General features: G+C 34.1%; 1 protein-coding gene across 3 annotated transcripts in view; it reads right to left on the minus strand.

Annotated features, from left to right (window-relative positions):
- DPP10 (dipeptidyl peptidase like 10) overlaps positions 1-16,818 on the minus strand; it is a 1,392,171-nt gene that overhangs the window by 302,715 nt on the left and 1,072,638 nt on the right. For all 3 annotated transcript variants that reach the window (XM_074399881.1, XM_074399880.1, XM_003931538.3), the window contains exon 5: positions 6,258-6,332. In XM_074399881.1, coding sequence (XP_074255982.1) covers positions 6,258-6,332 — 75 coding nt within the window. The remainder of the gene's footprint in view (positions 1-6,257; positions 6,333-16,818) is intronic.

Here is a 16,818-nt window from a genome sequence, read left to right on the forward strand (position 1 = left end):
TCTGGGATTACAGGTGTGAGCCACCGCACCCAGCCAACTGCTTTAGGTCCACAGAAAATAACTTCTCCAGTAACACATAGAGCCTACAGAAATCAGTTGTCGATTGAAAGAAAAATTGTCTAAATTTCTCCTGCACTAAATAATTGACATTTATTTGACTCAGACTGAGGACATTGCTAGGGAGGTAAAACTAAACTAGCTCTCTCAATCCACCATGCTCCTAGAAGAAAAATAGTGCTAGATGTCTTCATGGTTGCTCCCTCACTTTAATCACACAAGCCTTGAAGCAGGTTGGTTATCACATGGCTTTCTCTTTACACAAGGCAATGATTCAACATAGTGAGTTTGAGGAGCGCTCATATTTTCTTCTTCTTCATTATAGCTATGGGAAAACAGGCTGAGGATATATGTGATGCCCATGATTCGGGCAACATCTCTGTCAATTGTGTCATGTGGCTTCCTGATAACTATTCAAAAATGTTCTATTGATGTCTACCCAGGTTACTGGCTATGATTATACTTATTCATATAAAATATTTTTTCCATTATTTAATATTTTAGGAATATTGGCTTTAATCATTTGTCACCATAAAAAAGTGAAAAGAAAATGGAATATCTATGATAAAAACATACAAAAGTAGAAAAAGTATAATTATATATTAATTATATTGATGGGCATTTACTAAGCTTAGAGACAAAGGAAACATAGCAAAGTAAAAATAAATTTTATACCCAAATTAAAATTAAAGTTAAAATTTTTATACCCAAATTCAAATTAAAGCATGTCAATAGCCAGCACCAATCTGCCATCCATGTGTGTAATCCAGTCTGGATGTGGTGCCCCAGCCTCAGGCAGGCTGTCATGTTACAGCAGCCTCAGCTGAAACCTGCCCTCAACCTCAGGAGAGATCTTGAGCCAGAACCATCCAGCCAAGATGATCCCAAACTCCTGATACATACAAACGGTGACAGACAGTAAATGCTTTTCTAAAAGTCACGAAGTTTTGGGCAATTTATTAAGCAGCAATATACAATTGATACTGCTTTTGTGATGTGTGTGTTTGATTAGTAGGTAAGCTATATATAATCTAACCATTTCACAATTACTTATTTTTTTAAAAGATCCAGCCCAGTGTTAATAAAAATGGAAACACAATAGGTCATACATTGGCTACCAGCTTTTCAACACCTAAAAAATTTTTAAAAAGCAGAAAGAAGTTTTTTAATATGTAACTTGAGATTTAAAATGTGATATACCTGGACTCTACCTCACACAATATACAAAAATTAACTCAAAGTGGATCAACAAACTAAAGAAAAGAACTGAAACTACTAAACTTTTCTTGACTTTAGCAATGGAGTTTTAGATACGATAAAAAATCATATGCAATATAGAAAAGAAAGATCAGAATTCAACAAAATTTTGAAAAATTGTGAATCAAAAGGTATCATCAAGAAAGTGAAACATAAATTCATTTAGAAGAAATATTTCAAAAATATGTATCTGCTACAACTCTACCATCTAGAATATATAAAGAACTTTTAAAATCAACAAAAAAGACAAAAATTAAAATTCTTTTTCAGTACAGACTATATAGAATAAAATGTTCTGTAATTTTGGCTGAATCTAATATACGGGGTCTGTTTTTTTCTTTCTGAATTGTCAACTAATAGGCTAGCAAGTCTGCATTGATGGCTATCCCTCAAAGACTTAATGCTGCTTCCCTGAGGTTCTATGTTGGCTGCCCACCTGGAATGTTTTTCTATTTATTTTTACCTGTCTGCTCTTCAAAGCCCAGCATATAATTCTTCTCCAAAATGATTACCTTGGGTAAAAATTTTCTTTGTTCTTTGATATTACCACTTATATGATATTTAATATGATGTATGCTATTGATATAAATGTTTGTAGCATATCACATCTTCCTGGTTATAAATTTCTTAAAGGAGATAATTCAATCTATGTGAGCATACCCACAAATACACCGTGCTAATATACAGCCCAGGTGCAGCCATGTGCACCTGGGGCATAATTAACAAATAAAATAAATAAATACATGAAATGATAGAAAATGGTGAAACAAAGTTTCTAAAATGTATTTAAATGGTAGCATTCTTTCACTTCCAGATATTTGGTCATAAAGTATCTTTATTTTTCCTTGATAAGAACAAAAGACTCTAAGAATATGAAGATTGGTCCATAGGTATATGTTTGTATTATTATATTTTTATAAGTTTGTGCCATATTTTGTCTAATACTCAAAGTTAACCTAGCTTTATACTCTTTATTCCACATTTTAAAAACATAAACCTAAATTACAAAAAGTTATCATTTAAAAATAAGATGAAAAAGCAATTTGAGTTTCTGGGTTAGAGAATGGTTATTAGTGACGCTAATCTGGCATGATCTAACACAGTTTTACTTTTCATAGACATTTAACCAGCTTCCCTGAAAGCAAATAGTAAAAATTGTTCTTCTAGACAAACATCGACTGACTTGGACAAGAATACAAAAGTTCTCAAACTAATATCACTAGTCTATTTAATAATTAATCATTTTTTACTATTTTAACTATTACCATTCACTATTCTTTATAAACTGCATCAGATTTGCATAAAACTATAAATGTGGAAACACATGCCAAAATCTTCTCACCTCTTTCCAGTAACTTGTTTGAAGCAAAAGATTTCAGTGATCTTGCATAATCCATCATAATCCATACACTTAATAGAATAAATTGAATCTGAATTAAAAAACAAAAACAAAAAACAACTTTTGCAGCCTGGCGTGGTGGCTCACGGCTGTAAGGCCAAGGTTGGTGGATCACCTAAGGTCAGGAGTTCAAGACCACCCTGACCAACATGGCGAAACCTCATCTCTAGTAAAAATACAAAGTTAGCTGGTTGTGGTGATGCGTGCCTATAATCCCAGCTACTCGGGAGGCTGAGGCAGGAGAATCACTTGAACCCGGACGGTGGAGGTTGCAGTAAGCTGAGATTATGCCTTGCACTGCAGCCTGGGCAAGGAGAGTGAAACTCTGTTTCAAAAAAACCCCAAAACCAAAAAACCAAACATTTTTGCCTTATTTTAGGACTTTTAAAAAATTACAGATTTTATAAGTTAAAGTATTTTATTTTAACGTAATTATTTTCACATACCATTATAATAAATAATACTGAGAGATCACATATATTCTTCACCCAGTTTTCCTCACTGGTGCTATTTGATGAAACTATAGCTTAAGAAAACAACCAGGCTATTGACATTTATATAATCAAAATAAAGATAATTTCCATCTCCACAAAGATCCTCTTGTTGTTCCATAAAATTTTTAAAAAGCTGCTCCCATTTCCCTCCGTTCCTCCTGGAAACTACTAATCTCTTCTCCATTTCTTTAATTTTGTCATTTTGAGAATGTTATATAGATGAAATCAGACAAACAATCATATTTTGGAACTTTTTTTTTTCACTTGGCACAATTTTGAACTTGTTGTTCCATGAAATAAAAAAAAAAAAAAAGCTACTCTCATTTTCCTCCTTTTCTCCTAGAAACTACTAATCTTTTCTCCATTTCTTTAATTTTGTCATTTTGAGACTCTTATATAGATGAAATCATAAAAACAGTCATATTTTGGGACTTTTTTTTTCACCTGGCATAATTCTGAAGATTTATTCAGGTTGCTGTCTATATCAAAAGCTCATTCCTTTCTATTGCTGAAAATTTATTTCAAGGTATGAATGTACCACAGTTTGTCTAGCCATTCACCCTTTGAAGAACATCTGGAGTGTCTCAGTTTTCGACTATTATAAATATAAAGCTGTTGCAAATATTCTCATAGAGGTTTTGTGTGAATGCTATTTTTTATTTATCTGGAATAAATGCCCGGAAGCAATTGCCTAGTGAAATTTAATTGTTGGGTCAGATGGTAGTGTATGCTTAGTTTTTAGGGAAACTGTAAAAATATCTTCCTAAGTAGCTATACCATTAAACATTCCAACAGCAATATATGAATGATCTAGTTTCTCTGCATGCTTTCCACCATTTGGAACTGTCACTTAAAAAAAAAAAAAAAAAATTCTGATAAATTTGTAGTGATATGCTATTGTAGTTTCAATTTGTGTTTACTTATCGGCTAGAAATGTTAAAATATTTTCATGTACTTATTTGCCATCTGTAAATCTTCAGTGAAATGTTTCTTCATGTGTGGGCCTATTTTCTGATTATATAGTTGTGTTTTTGTTATAGATGTTTTAACTGTTCAGTTTAAAGAATTATTTATATATGATTGTTGGTCCTTTGTCAAACATGGGAATTTCAAATATTTTCTTCTAGACTGTAACTTCTATTTTTAGCCTGGAAACAGGATCTATCATCATAGAGCAATAATTTATCCTGCTATGGAGTGTGTTTTTGGTATGCATTTTTAGAGCTCTTAGCTGGGCATGATGGCTCTTGCCTGTAATCCCAGCACTTTGAAAGGCCATGGTGGGCAGATCATGAGGTCAGGAGTTTGAGACCAGTCTGGCCAACATAGTGAAACTCTGTCTCTACTAAAAATACAAAAAAATGAGCCAGGCATCATGGTGGGCACCTGTAATCCCAGCTACTTGGGAGACTATGGCAGGAGAATTGCTTGAATCCAGGAGGCAGAGGTTGCAGTGAGCTGTGATCACGCCATTGCACTCCAGCCTAAGCGACAGTGCTAGACTCTGTCTCAGAAACAAACAAAAACATAAACAAATGCTCTTGCCCTAGCCTTAAATACCAAAGATGTTTTTCTAAAAGTTTTATAGATTTACACTTTACATTTAAAAGCATGATCCATTTTGAGTTTGTATAAGGTGTGTGACTTAAGCCAATATGATGCTTCTGTTTTTTGTAGGTTTTTGTTTTTATTTTTTGCCTATGGATATCTCATTGTTCTGACACTAGTCGTTGAAAAGACTGTCCTGCATTAAATTGCTTGTGCACCTTTGCCAAGAATCTATTAGGCATAGCTGTGAGGACTTATTTCTGGGTTCTCCCTTCTCTTTCATTGACTACGTGTCTGTCCTACTGCCAGATCCAGTCTTCATTACAATAACTCCTGAAACCTGATTTTTTAAGGTTCATGGTCAGTTTAATATAGCAGACTTCAAGCTTAAATTATTCAGATAAACAATGTTATGTTAAAAACTTTCCAGTATGACATTTTTGTTTATAAAATTCAAGTATTTTTCTTACTATAACATATGATTTACAAAATCCAAATGAATAAAGATAACCCAAAGCAAAAGATAAGAAAACATGCCAATATCTATAATATGAAAAGATGCCTTTGACTAAAATCCCCGTCTTTTACAGCATAAGTTACTTACTTTTAGCCAAAAAACATAATGTAAAAAATATAGAACATGTATATTCCAAAAGACTAAAACCATTAAATAGCAGTTCTTTACAACTGTGAAATTCCATGTGTTCAAAAGGCTTTAAAAGCATTATCTGAGACTTCCTGCCTTAAGTCCATAAATTTTTATTGTTCGTCTTGAAGCTCATAAACTTCCTTGAATGATTTCCAATCATTTATTCTTTACAGATACTAATCTGCTGACTTGCCTTTCCAACATTTACTTTACTTTTTAACTGTGCAAATGATATCTAAGTACAAAATACTCAAAAACCATACATATTGCTCTAATTGTGTTTTAGGACTCACATGGAATAAGGAAACATTAATTTCGATTGGAACATTTTATTTGTTCAGAATTAATTTATTGGCTTTCCCGCTTTGCAAAATTTTCTGTAACCCCAAGCTGATATGCAAATACCACTAAAGAATCCGTTGACCACAATCTGAATCACTTTTTTTCAGCAGCTTCTTTCCCAACATACACGTTTGAAGCGCAAGACACAGTGACCAGAAAAGTCTCTAACCTGTACGCACATGAAACACTCGAGTATATAGTAAGGCTTATCCTGAAACTTTCACAAGCCTGCATTTGTTGGATTTGCTAAACTCTGCCACATTCTCCTTTGCCAAGAGATGGACTTGGGTCAGCACAGGCACATGGCAGGTTGTCCCAATTATTTGACAGCCAGCTGTGAAAGACATTTGGACATTATCTTCAAACATCTTTTGTGCAAAGTAGTCATTACTGTACTCCTGTGGTTACTGGATATGCCAGATTTTGCTTAGATGAGTTATAGCTGAGCAAAATTATGAATTGTCACCTCAATGCATCACAAAGAAACTATTATCAAAGATCATTCCTTTACCTGTTTGACGTCATATGCCAGAAGGACATATTTTAAATCTGGTGAAACTGAATGTCTTGATGCTTTGAAGGTTACCTAGACAAAGAAAAAAAAAACAGTTATCTTTAAAAGCTTTTTAACATGAATTTGGAGTATAAATATAAAAAAAAACACTCAATTCTCATAGCACTACAAAATGGCATTCACATTTCATTTATATTGTATATATATTTGCATGTATGTATGTATGATTATTCAGATGAATATAAAAGCTCAAACAGGACATATTAGACATTTCAGTAAGACAACATTTGCTAATATATTTTTCTATATGTTAGCTCTTAAAGAATGCTAAAATTTTTGTTACTTAAAAAATTTAGAGGTCCACTGAAATTCCTATGTAACCAAAATGCTTTTATATTTGCATGCTAGATTAATAAAAAGGAAAAGAAGTATTGACATTCTGTTTGTAATAGTTTTCTGTCACTATTTTTGTATTCTTAGTGGTTGAATGTTTATATTTAAATAAGATACTAACATTCAAGACAGACTCTCTTTAAAGGAAATACCGAGGGTGAAACTGATTAAAACACAAATACATAACATTGCATTTGATGTCAAACAAAAACTATTGTTATTGACTAATCTTGAGCCTATAATTGAAAAATTGAACAAATTTGATGATAGAGGAATTTAAACTACACCATGAAACATAAATACAATCATTGTAGAGAGAAGATTTCATTTGAAATAGAGATATTTGTCTAATTCATATCTGAGGAGAGGGCAAGCACATTGAGTTGATGTATCAAAAATCTCCAAAATATAAACAGAAAAAACACAAAATGAATTGTATAAAATGTTAAGCAAAATAGATATTTTGTATGGTATTTGCAGAGAAATACATGCATAAACATTTGTAGACACCTTATGGTAGTACAGTTTTCATAAGACTGCTCTCTATAAAGTTCCGAAAAGTGTGAAATCAGAGTTTCTTTGTTTTGTTTGGTTTGTTGGTTTGTTTGTTTGTTTTACATAGGGACTTCAAAACACAATGGATAGGATAAGAAACTCAGACTAATCAGTATTTGGAAAGTTTGGGTGGTATAATAAAAGATATAGTTGGTCTTTGTCTCTGGTTCTTGGCACAGAGCTCCAAAAACCCTTGAAATTTCCTGAGTGAAGAAATGTCTTTTGTTATTCATAGCAAATTTCTTTCCAAGTTATCCAATTTCTGCAACATCAGTTAACTCTTTGTGAGGGGAGGGGTTAGCTTACAGTCTCAGGATTAAGCTGGTCATCAGATTACATCAAGCATTTGATTGCAAGTTTAGAAATTTCAGCCCCACTCTAAGACCTAGTAGGAGAGAAGAGCTGGAAATTTGAGTTCAAGCCACTGGCCAGTGATCCAGTAACTCATGCCTAAGTAATGAATAAAACCTTGCTAAGAAATTCTGAATGATGAGAGTTGAGGGAACTTCCTGGATGGTAAACATGGATGCACTGGTCGGATGATGTACACCAGTTCCAAAGAGGAAGAGTCTTCTGTGCTGGAGACCCCTTCAGACAACACCCTGTACATTTCTTCATCTAACTGTTCATTTGTACCCTTTACAATAAACTGCTACTCATAAGTATAGCTCTTGTCTGAGCTCTCTGAGTCATCCTAAGAAATTCTCTAGCCTGAAAAGGGGTAATGAGAATCCTCACATTTGTAACAAAGTTGGACATAATTCAGTACCATTGGGACCAGGGCCTGGCAGCTGGTACCTAAGGTGAGGACAGATCAGGGGAATTGAACTACTCAACTGTGGGATCCATGCTAATTCCTGGTAGTCTCAGAATTGAACTGAATTGTAGAGCACTCAGTTGGCATCAGAGTATTGTTAGAATGACATAGCTTGTTAATTCCCGAGCCAGATATGTAAGAGAATGGAATGGTCAGGGAGACATCATCATACAGCAATGCTAAGATTTGGGAATTTACACCTATCTTGTACAGTCTACATATAAGGCATTTTAGAAGAAGATGAGAGTGTTCACTGGCAATAATTCATGTCAAGAATTTTGTTTTTTGATATTTAAAAATTCCATTTAAATAACGATGAAAATAACAACATTAGCAGCTATGATTGATTATTCATCTATCATGTGATTTGCAAATTGCTAGGAACTTTGCAGTTACCAACAATCTTAAATAGTCTTCAGGGCAGTAAGTACTATAATACAATCTCATTCTTTGTCTCATTACTTTACCGTATATTGAAATTTGATAGAAATTAACCTACAGGGAATTTAGCGTGACACTGAAAACACAAAGGCATCTCTCCCAACATTATTGTATCAGGAGGTGTATTTTTCTTTTTTTTTTGAGACAGAGTTTTCACTCTTGTTGCCTAGGCTGGAATGCAATGGCATGATCAGGGCTTATGGCAACCTCTGCCTCCTGGGTTCAAGCAATTCTTCTGCCTCAGTCTCCCAAGTAGCTAGGATTATTGACATGCACCACCATGCCCAGCTAATTGTGTATTTTTAGTAGAGACTGGGTTTCTCCATGTTGGCCAGGCTGGTCTTGAACTCCTGACCTCAGGTGATCCACTTGCCTCAGCCTCCCAAAATGTTGGGATTATAGGTATAAGCCACCGCACCCAGTCTGAGGCGTATTGTTCTTAAAGAAATGTTTAAGGGAACAGTATCAAATGGTATGCTGTTATGTGGAAATTGGTAAGGAAATATCATCATGCTTGTCCTACAGGGATTAGAAAATTCCAATATTGCAGTTGTTACACCTTTCTCAAGGTCAGAGAGAGGCATACATAACAAGACAATCCAGGAGGGTCTCTTTTCATAAGCCTTGCATTATCTCACTAGCAAAAATAGTTTTGTTCTTTTAACGGAGCTTCTCTAAAATCTGAATTAATTTAAAGAAATCACACCTCCCTTGTCCTCATCCACCCTCATGTGATGTTCCTTACACAAATTAACTTCACGCTTTCACAGGTGCGTCTGTGCCTCCGGTAACAACATTTTAGTATCTTTTACAGTTCCTACAATTATCTAGTCTGGCACTTTATTAATTATCACTCTACTGCCTCAAGCTTATGCAGCACACAAACTGGGAAACTTTCCAAATATCTTTTCAGGGGCCCAAGCTGCTGAACCTTCTCTGAAATTAAAGACTTGTGGACAGGTCACTGGTGTGGCAGAGAAACTTACTGATGATACATGAATAAGAAACACATCTTGGCAGCTTAGCCAAGAGCCCAGGAGATGTTGGAAATCTTAGGTCACTCCCTCTTGTTTTACGCCCTTAATGTTATCATTTGTTGCATTTGGGGGAGTAATTCCTTCTAGCAGCCACAGGAGACACCTTGGTCAACACTGATCCTAACTGTAGACATTAAATAGTTCTGGTAGAATTTCAACGTCATATGGCTTCAAATTGTGGTTTGGGGAAGTTGATTACTGCCAATAATGCTACTACAGTACTTACATATTTAACAACTTAATTACCATTGAAATGAAAGGATGCAGAAGTAATTTCCACGTGTTCATTGCCATTACTCAGCAATGATGCCTGCCTGTGTGGTTTTTGACATTCAACAAAGGGCATACAAATGCATGAATCTTGCCATCTATGTACATTCTGTTGAAGGCAGGCAAGGTATCATAAAAAGAGTACAGCAAATACGCACGTTATTAACTAGATGAATTAAGCAAGAAAGACAAGGCACTTGATCAAGTAGAGGAAAAAAAAAAAAAAACAATGCATGCTTTCAGGCAGCTTACGTATTGAACATGCGCCATGGGAAGGGAGACAGTGAAGGTGCTACAGAGTTGGGAAACCAAACCCATCAGGAAGTTTCCCACTCCATATTGATCAGGATAAGACAAGTGCCATGAACCTCTTTAGTCAATGTTAGAGCAGTGTCTAAAATGTGAATGCTTTATACCAGGCGTCCCCAAACTACGGCCCGCGGGCCGCATGCGGCCCCCTGAGGCCATTTATCCGGCCCCCGCCGCACTTCAGGAAGGGGCACCTCTTTCATTGGTGGTCAGTGAGAGGAGCACAGTATGTGGCGGCCCTCCAGCGGTCTGAGGGACAGTGAACTGGCCCCCTGTGTAAAAAGTTTGGGGACGCCTGCTTAAACCACTGGGTATGCAGAGTAAGAATGAAGCCATCTGAGTAAGAATCTAAGAGAGCTGGAGTAGTCAGACAGCCTATTTAAAAGAGCTCAGTACCTCCACAGCTCCGGATACATACTGTCTTGTAGAAAAATACACAATGTTTCTAGTTTTCAATTGTTTCAAAAAAAGTTATTAATCAACATTTACCTTGTGATCTCATAATTTAAAAATTATAATTCGATCCTTTTAAATATATTTGGCAGCCAGATACTGTCTGGATCCTATAAGGTTGGCAATTTTTGGTAAAGTAATAATTGCCATAAGGATGGCTGAGGAGAAAGAAGACAACGCTATGTGGTTTAAAAAGCAGAATTGTATCCTTTACATATATTTGGTGGTAATATATACGAAAAATTGTCTTTTAGTGTTTTTGAATTAAATGCAATTATAGCCTATAATATGAGCATAACCTTCAAAAAATGCACAAGTGGCTTATAAACAATTTCTGGGAAGATGAGGGATGATTCTATCAATTACTGCTATTACATATAAAGCATGTATTACCGCCAACACGAGTATGCCAGAGTTTATCACTGTTTCCACGAGTGGTAAAACTGACAGTGAAGAAAGAAGCAAAATCAGATTTGAATTTAGAACTATTACATTGGCAATTGGGTGGAAAACTAGTTAGATTTGATGACGTTTTGATTTCATGAGACTTGTAAGAGGCTAAAGACAATCCAAGAAAGCCATCTTAAGAAGTTAAGGAAGAAGCAGAGGCAGAGAGTAAAAGGGACACATTCAGGGGAGGTTGTGAATAAAATACAAACAAAAATATATTAAGGATTAGATTTGAAGATGATGAAAGAAGGAAGTACACAGAATAACTCCAGGTTTTCAAGTGTTTATCATTGGGTGAACGTTGCTTTTGCAACATTCTCACTTTGGAAAAAAAAAAAAAAACAGGCATATTTTGAGGAAAGTTTTAGACATTCAAATTTTATATACATTATTGTTATAGCTCCTGAAGGAGATCTGATAGGAAGTGCACAGGATTTGTGGATAAAATGTCTGGAGTTTAAGAAAGATGCCAGAAAGCCTCATCTTTAATCATTTACATGCACTACTAAATGAAAGTTTATGTTCAATGTAAATTCATCCCCTCTAAAGAAAAGGAACAAGTCCCCCAAATGACATATTCTATCTGGATGGGCCACTAATCATGCAGTTATGAGCACTGTGTACCACTGCTTACATTCTTTAAATGTACATGTTTTCTTTTTCTTGTACCTTCGTTCAACTTCCTCTACTTGCTATATTACCTTCTCCTTTCCCTTTTCCTTGTGTTTCTCTGAAATATCATTCTAATCCTTCTCCTTTAAGCCTTTCCTGTCCTTCTTAGCTCAAGTGATTCATCTGACCTCACATGCATATAATTACATGTGCAGATCATCTAACAATTGATCACTGTTTCGTGATTGCACTTCCAGGTTGTTTGGAACTGCAATTTACATCTTTTATTGCCACAATAATGTTCCTAGTAAGAGGCTCCATTACAATGATTCACTTTTGTCAGAAACATTATAACTAGAGGTAGAAATGAGATAATGATGGTATTCCAAGATGTCAGATATTAAAGATCATAGCGAGAAATCATTAAGCACAAACTTAAATGTCAGAAGTGCCAGAATATATAAAATATTCATTTGTATGGCTTGAGGCTGAGAAAGGACTGAGCAAAGGGAGAATGAGAGATGCAGTTAAAATTAACACAAACTCATATAAAGGACTTGGTTGCCTTAACATTGAGAAATGGCAGAATAGCAGGAACTGTGCAGTAGGGATGTGCATTGTTCTAGTTCTTGGAATAAGCTGGTAATAAAAATATCTAAAGACATCTCTATTTACAAAATAAAGTATCATGATCCAGGAGCTTTGGCTGAATAATTCTACAAGTGTAGACGGGTACATTTTTAACAGACAGTGAATGATGGAGACAAAAATGTAAGTCTTCTTGGATCCTATGGTATTTTCCCTGCTCCCTCAACCTCCAGCCCACCACACTCCCCGAACATACACACACATATCCTTTATGATTAACTTATTTAGAGTATAACTTTACTCAGTACTCAATCTCATTATTTGTTAATAACCAACCAAAACATTTGGAAAAACCATCTCTCCTTTTAGAAAAATATTAATTTTGAAACACTTAATTAAGTACATATTGTGAATATGCCTCTTTCACAGTGCAGTCTATAAAAATGACCAAATTACCAAGTTTGAACATGGGGAAGGTTTTTAGAAAGCCAGTTGACCATAAATGGAGGAAAAGAGGGAGAAAGGTTATTAAATGATTGAAAAGAAGGAAAGGAAAATCAACAGGAGCTTGGAAAGAAGGCAGCAGTTCATAGCATGATCCAAAATACAGGCTCTCTCTCACTGTCTGGCTTCAAGAACAAAGAAGCAAGTAGGTTTTTATCAATTAGCTGTAAACAAAGTCTTGATTCTTCTCTGTAGCTGTAACTGGATTCTCTAACTGGATTCTCTATAGCTATGTCTTGATTCTTCTCTATAGCTGTACGCAGAAAATGTTAAAATCAATTTTTTTACTGTGTATTTTTTCATGTTCTCTTTTCTTAGCTAACCTATTAATTATGATAGTGCTTAAATTATATCTCTTTCCTGATACCTACAATATCCATATTTTGTAAACATAATAGATGTTCTCTCTCTACATATATTTTCTTATTACCATGCATTTTGTTGATACTAGAGTATTCAATAAAACAATCCAAAGTAGAAAATGCCATGATGCAAGTAGGCAATTTTTATGATTATTTAATCAATATCTACTAATCCATATAGACTGACACACATGTATTTTTATTGCTCAATAAATGTAAACAGTCAAAATAACATCCTATTCATTTATATCATAGGCCATACGCTAAAACATTTAAAAAGTAATTTTTATTTTTCACAGAAAGTGGAAAGTAATGGTTACTGAAATCTACTAATAACTTAAAAAGGTAGGGCAGTAAAGGTGACTTTGAGAAGAATGCCAATATTTATCCACTCAAGACTTTAATAAATTGGAAAAGCTATGGGCTGATTAAAGAAAAAAAGGAATATATAACTTACATATTTATGCAAATTATTTATTTGAAGTTCACTTTGTGCTAGTCTAATGATTCTTCAAATTGTCTTAGTGCTTTATAACCATCATATATCAAGTATATTTTTGTCTTAAATGGTGTCATTACTTTCAAGCACAGCTACATTAAAGAATATAACATATAACAGCTAAGGAAGTCCTAAAAATTTGATATTAGAATTTCAGGATGAGTTTTCCTCACCATGGCCTTCTATAATGTGTGTAATACGATACTTATAAAGTAAGTAAGTAGACTGGAGCTGTCCAACAGAAATATACTTAAATTCATTCTTACTGTGATATCCCATCAGGCACATTTAACTGAGGATAATTTTATAAACATAAATAATATAGTTATTTTAAAATATAATATGCACATTTTAAGTATTTCAATTAGTAATATGATTTTATTTCTGGTGTAAGAAAAATGATGGTTACCAAAACCTTTGTAATTTCCATATTTATAAAAAGGGGGAAACTGGCTGGGCATGGTGGCTCAAGCCAGTAATCCCAGCACTTTAGGAGTGCTTCAAACCTCATATTGAAATTTGATCCTGAATGTTGGAGTTGGAGTCTAATGATAGGTGTTTAGGTCATGGGAGAGGAGTCTTCATGAATGTCTTGGTGCTATTTTTATCACAGTGAGTTTTTGCTCTATTAGTTCTCATGAAAGCTGGTTGTTAAGAATGAACCTGGCACCTCCTCTCTCTTTTCTTGCTTCCTTTCTCACCATGTTATCTTTGTACATGCAGGCTGCCTGCCCCTCACCATCAACCATGAATAAAGCAACTTGAAGCCCTCACCAGCAACAGATGACAGTGCCATGCTTTTTGCACAGTCTGCAGAACGATGAGCCAAATAAACATCTTCTATGTATATTACTCAGCCTCAGACATTCCTTTACAGCAACATAAAATAAACTAGTAGATAAGATAGATACCTATTTAGTGGATAAGACAGATAGGAATTAATAGATAAGAGAAATATCAACTTTATCCTTATCATTCTCTCTCTTAAATTGGATTAATCACAGCTTTTGTCTCTTCGCATAATGTCATTCATAATAGATTTAGCAATTAAAAATTTCCAGTTAAATTTAAATATAAGATAAATAATAGATACACTGTAACATATGTAAAAGATAGCATATCATATAACCATAAGGATGACATAAAAATAGAATATCTTATAGTTATAAAAATAACTCTGCTACAGGTTAAATGAAAATATGCATCAATCAGTAACAAAATGCTGAGTCCTAAATGGAAATATAAGATCATGGACTGCCTGATCTCTCTTTCAAAAGTTCAAGACCAACTAAAATTAAATTACACATCATATAGGCAAACATACATATGCATCAAAGCAAACTGAGTTAGACATTCACCAGAAACCCAAGGATATGAAAATAATTTACATAGTGAATTAGTTTAAAGGTTGAGTTTTCATTTACTAAACTTGCACTTTAATTCTTCAAGGTTGAAAGCCATGTTTTATACAGATCATTTTATCAGAAACATCCATTAATAGCTCCTAAGCACAGCTGAGGAGACCAGTGGTTGTTCTCAACTGTGACTAAATAAACATTCCTGTTCTTGTTTCCTGATATACACGTGCCATTGCTTCCTTATGGTATATACCTAGGAAGAAATTTTTAGGTTCTAGGGCATGTGAATGTTATACTTCACACAATAATGATAAATTTTACCCAAAGTAAAATCATAAATGACATTTCTGCTATCTATGAGTTAGAGGCTCTGTTATTTCACAGTCTTTCCAATATATGGTAACATCAAGATTAAGATTTGCCAATAGAATAAATGAAAAATACTCTATTCTTGTTGATAAATACTCCTGGTTATAAATTATGTATGAATTATGTCAAGCATCTTTTAATTTTTTTATCAGCAATAATTTTTTGATTAAAAGTCCATTTATATTTTGTGTTAATTTTCAGTTGATTTGGAAGAGTTTTTGCATATTAATTACATTAACATTTTCTAAATTAACTAATACTTTTCATTAAGTCTTTATAATTTACAACTTAGCATATTGCTATGCTAAAATATCTCTGTCCTCTAATTTTAACATGAGATAATAACAGATACAGGATCCAAGCAACAAAAAAATATAAGGACAAAAATAACAAGGCTTGGGTTTTCAGCTTAGAATATGAATATGAATATTTCTTGAATATATTAATGGGTATAACTATATCTCATGTTTGGGACTCATAATAATGGATTGATTTGCTGTTTCCTAATCATTTGTCAGTATTCTTTTGATAAGCAGAGATATCATAAATGACTCCTCCATGCCAAAGCATATAACCAAAAAAAGGAAAATAATAATTTCAGATTTATATCCCTGGTGGCACTTTTTGGTTAGTTGGGGAAAGAAAGAAGGCCTATAAAATAAAGTCAAATTTGGTGGCAAGGACAATAAGAAACAATCAAGAGTTGCCTCCGGCTTCAATGCCTTGAGCCAAATCTCAAACTGACGTAAGAACAAGGTTCTCTTTTATTGTCTTCCAAGAACAGCTGCAAACACTGCTGATCTCAACTGTGCTTAGGATCTGGGCAGACATTTGCTAGTTGAGTTGTCATGTACTAAACTTGTGTTTTTATGACCCAAAACCAAAAGTCTTTTCTTTTATTGTCCACTTTCTAAGAAATGTTCACTAATATCCTCAATGTTTTTGTGAAGTGTGTAGAATGCTAAGATAAATCACTTTTCTGCATGTTTTTAGATGTCCAAATAGAGGTTGAATTAAGCCTGGAAAAGATGTTCAGTGTGCATGTTCATTTTTTTATTATTAATTTTATTTCCTTTTAAAAACTGAAGGAAAATGTAGGGATAAGATTTCCAATTCTCATGGGATACATGATTCCTCCACTTTTTATTAAACAGGTGTTTATAACTACAGGGGTTAATTATACATATTTACAACTATTCCCATTGTTCTCTCTTCCTTTTTATCATTCACTTCTTCTTTCAGACAGGTTGAAAACAGATAAAAGTTTATTAAGAGATTTGAAACACAGAACATCCTTTCACTGGACTTTACAAATATTAATGAGTGTACAATTCCAGTAAGATTAAGGCTAAGCAAAAAATATTTTTAAAAAAGTTCCTGCCAAGAGTGCCATTTGCAAAGTCCCTTTATCAAAGTTTTAAGCACAGGAATTCGAATACCAAAAAGCATATTTAAAAAGATGATTCTCAATCTTGCTCATAATTGAATAATTGCAAATCAACATAAGGATTAAGTTCTATTTTTTTATCACCCAAATCAAA

Source organism: Saimiri boliviensis, chromosome 5 (genome assembly GCF_048565385.1).
Source record: "Saimiri boliviensis isolate mSaiBol1 chromosome 5, mSaiBol1.pri, whole genome shotgun sequence".
Lineage (NCBI taxonomy): Eukaryota > Metazoa > Chordata > Mammalia > Primates > Cebidae > Saimiri > Saimiri boliviensis.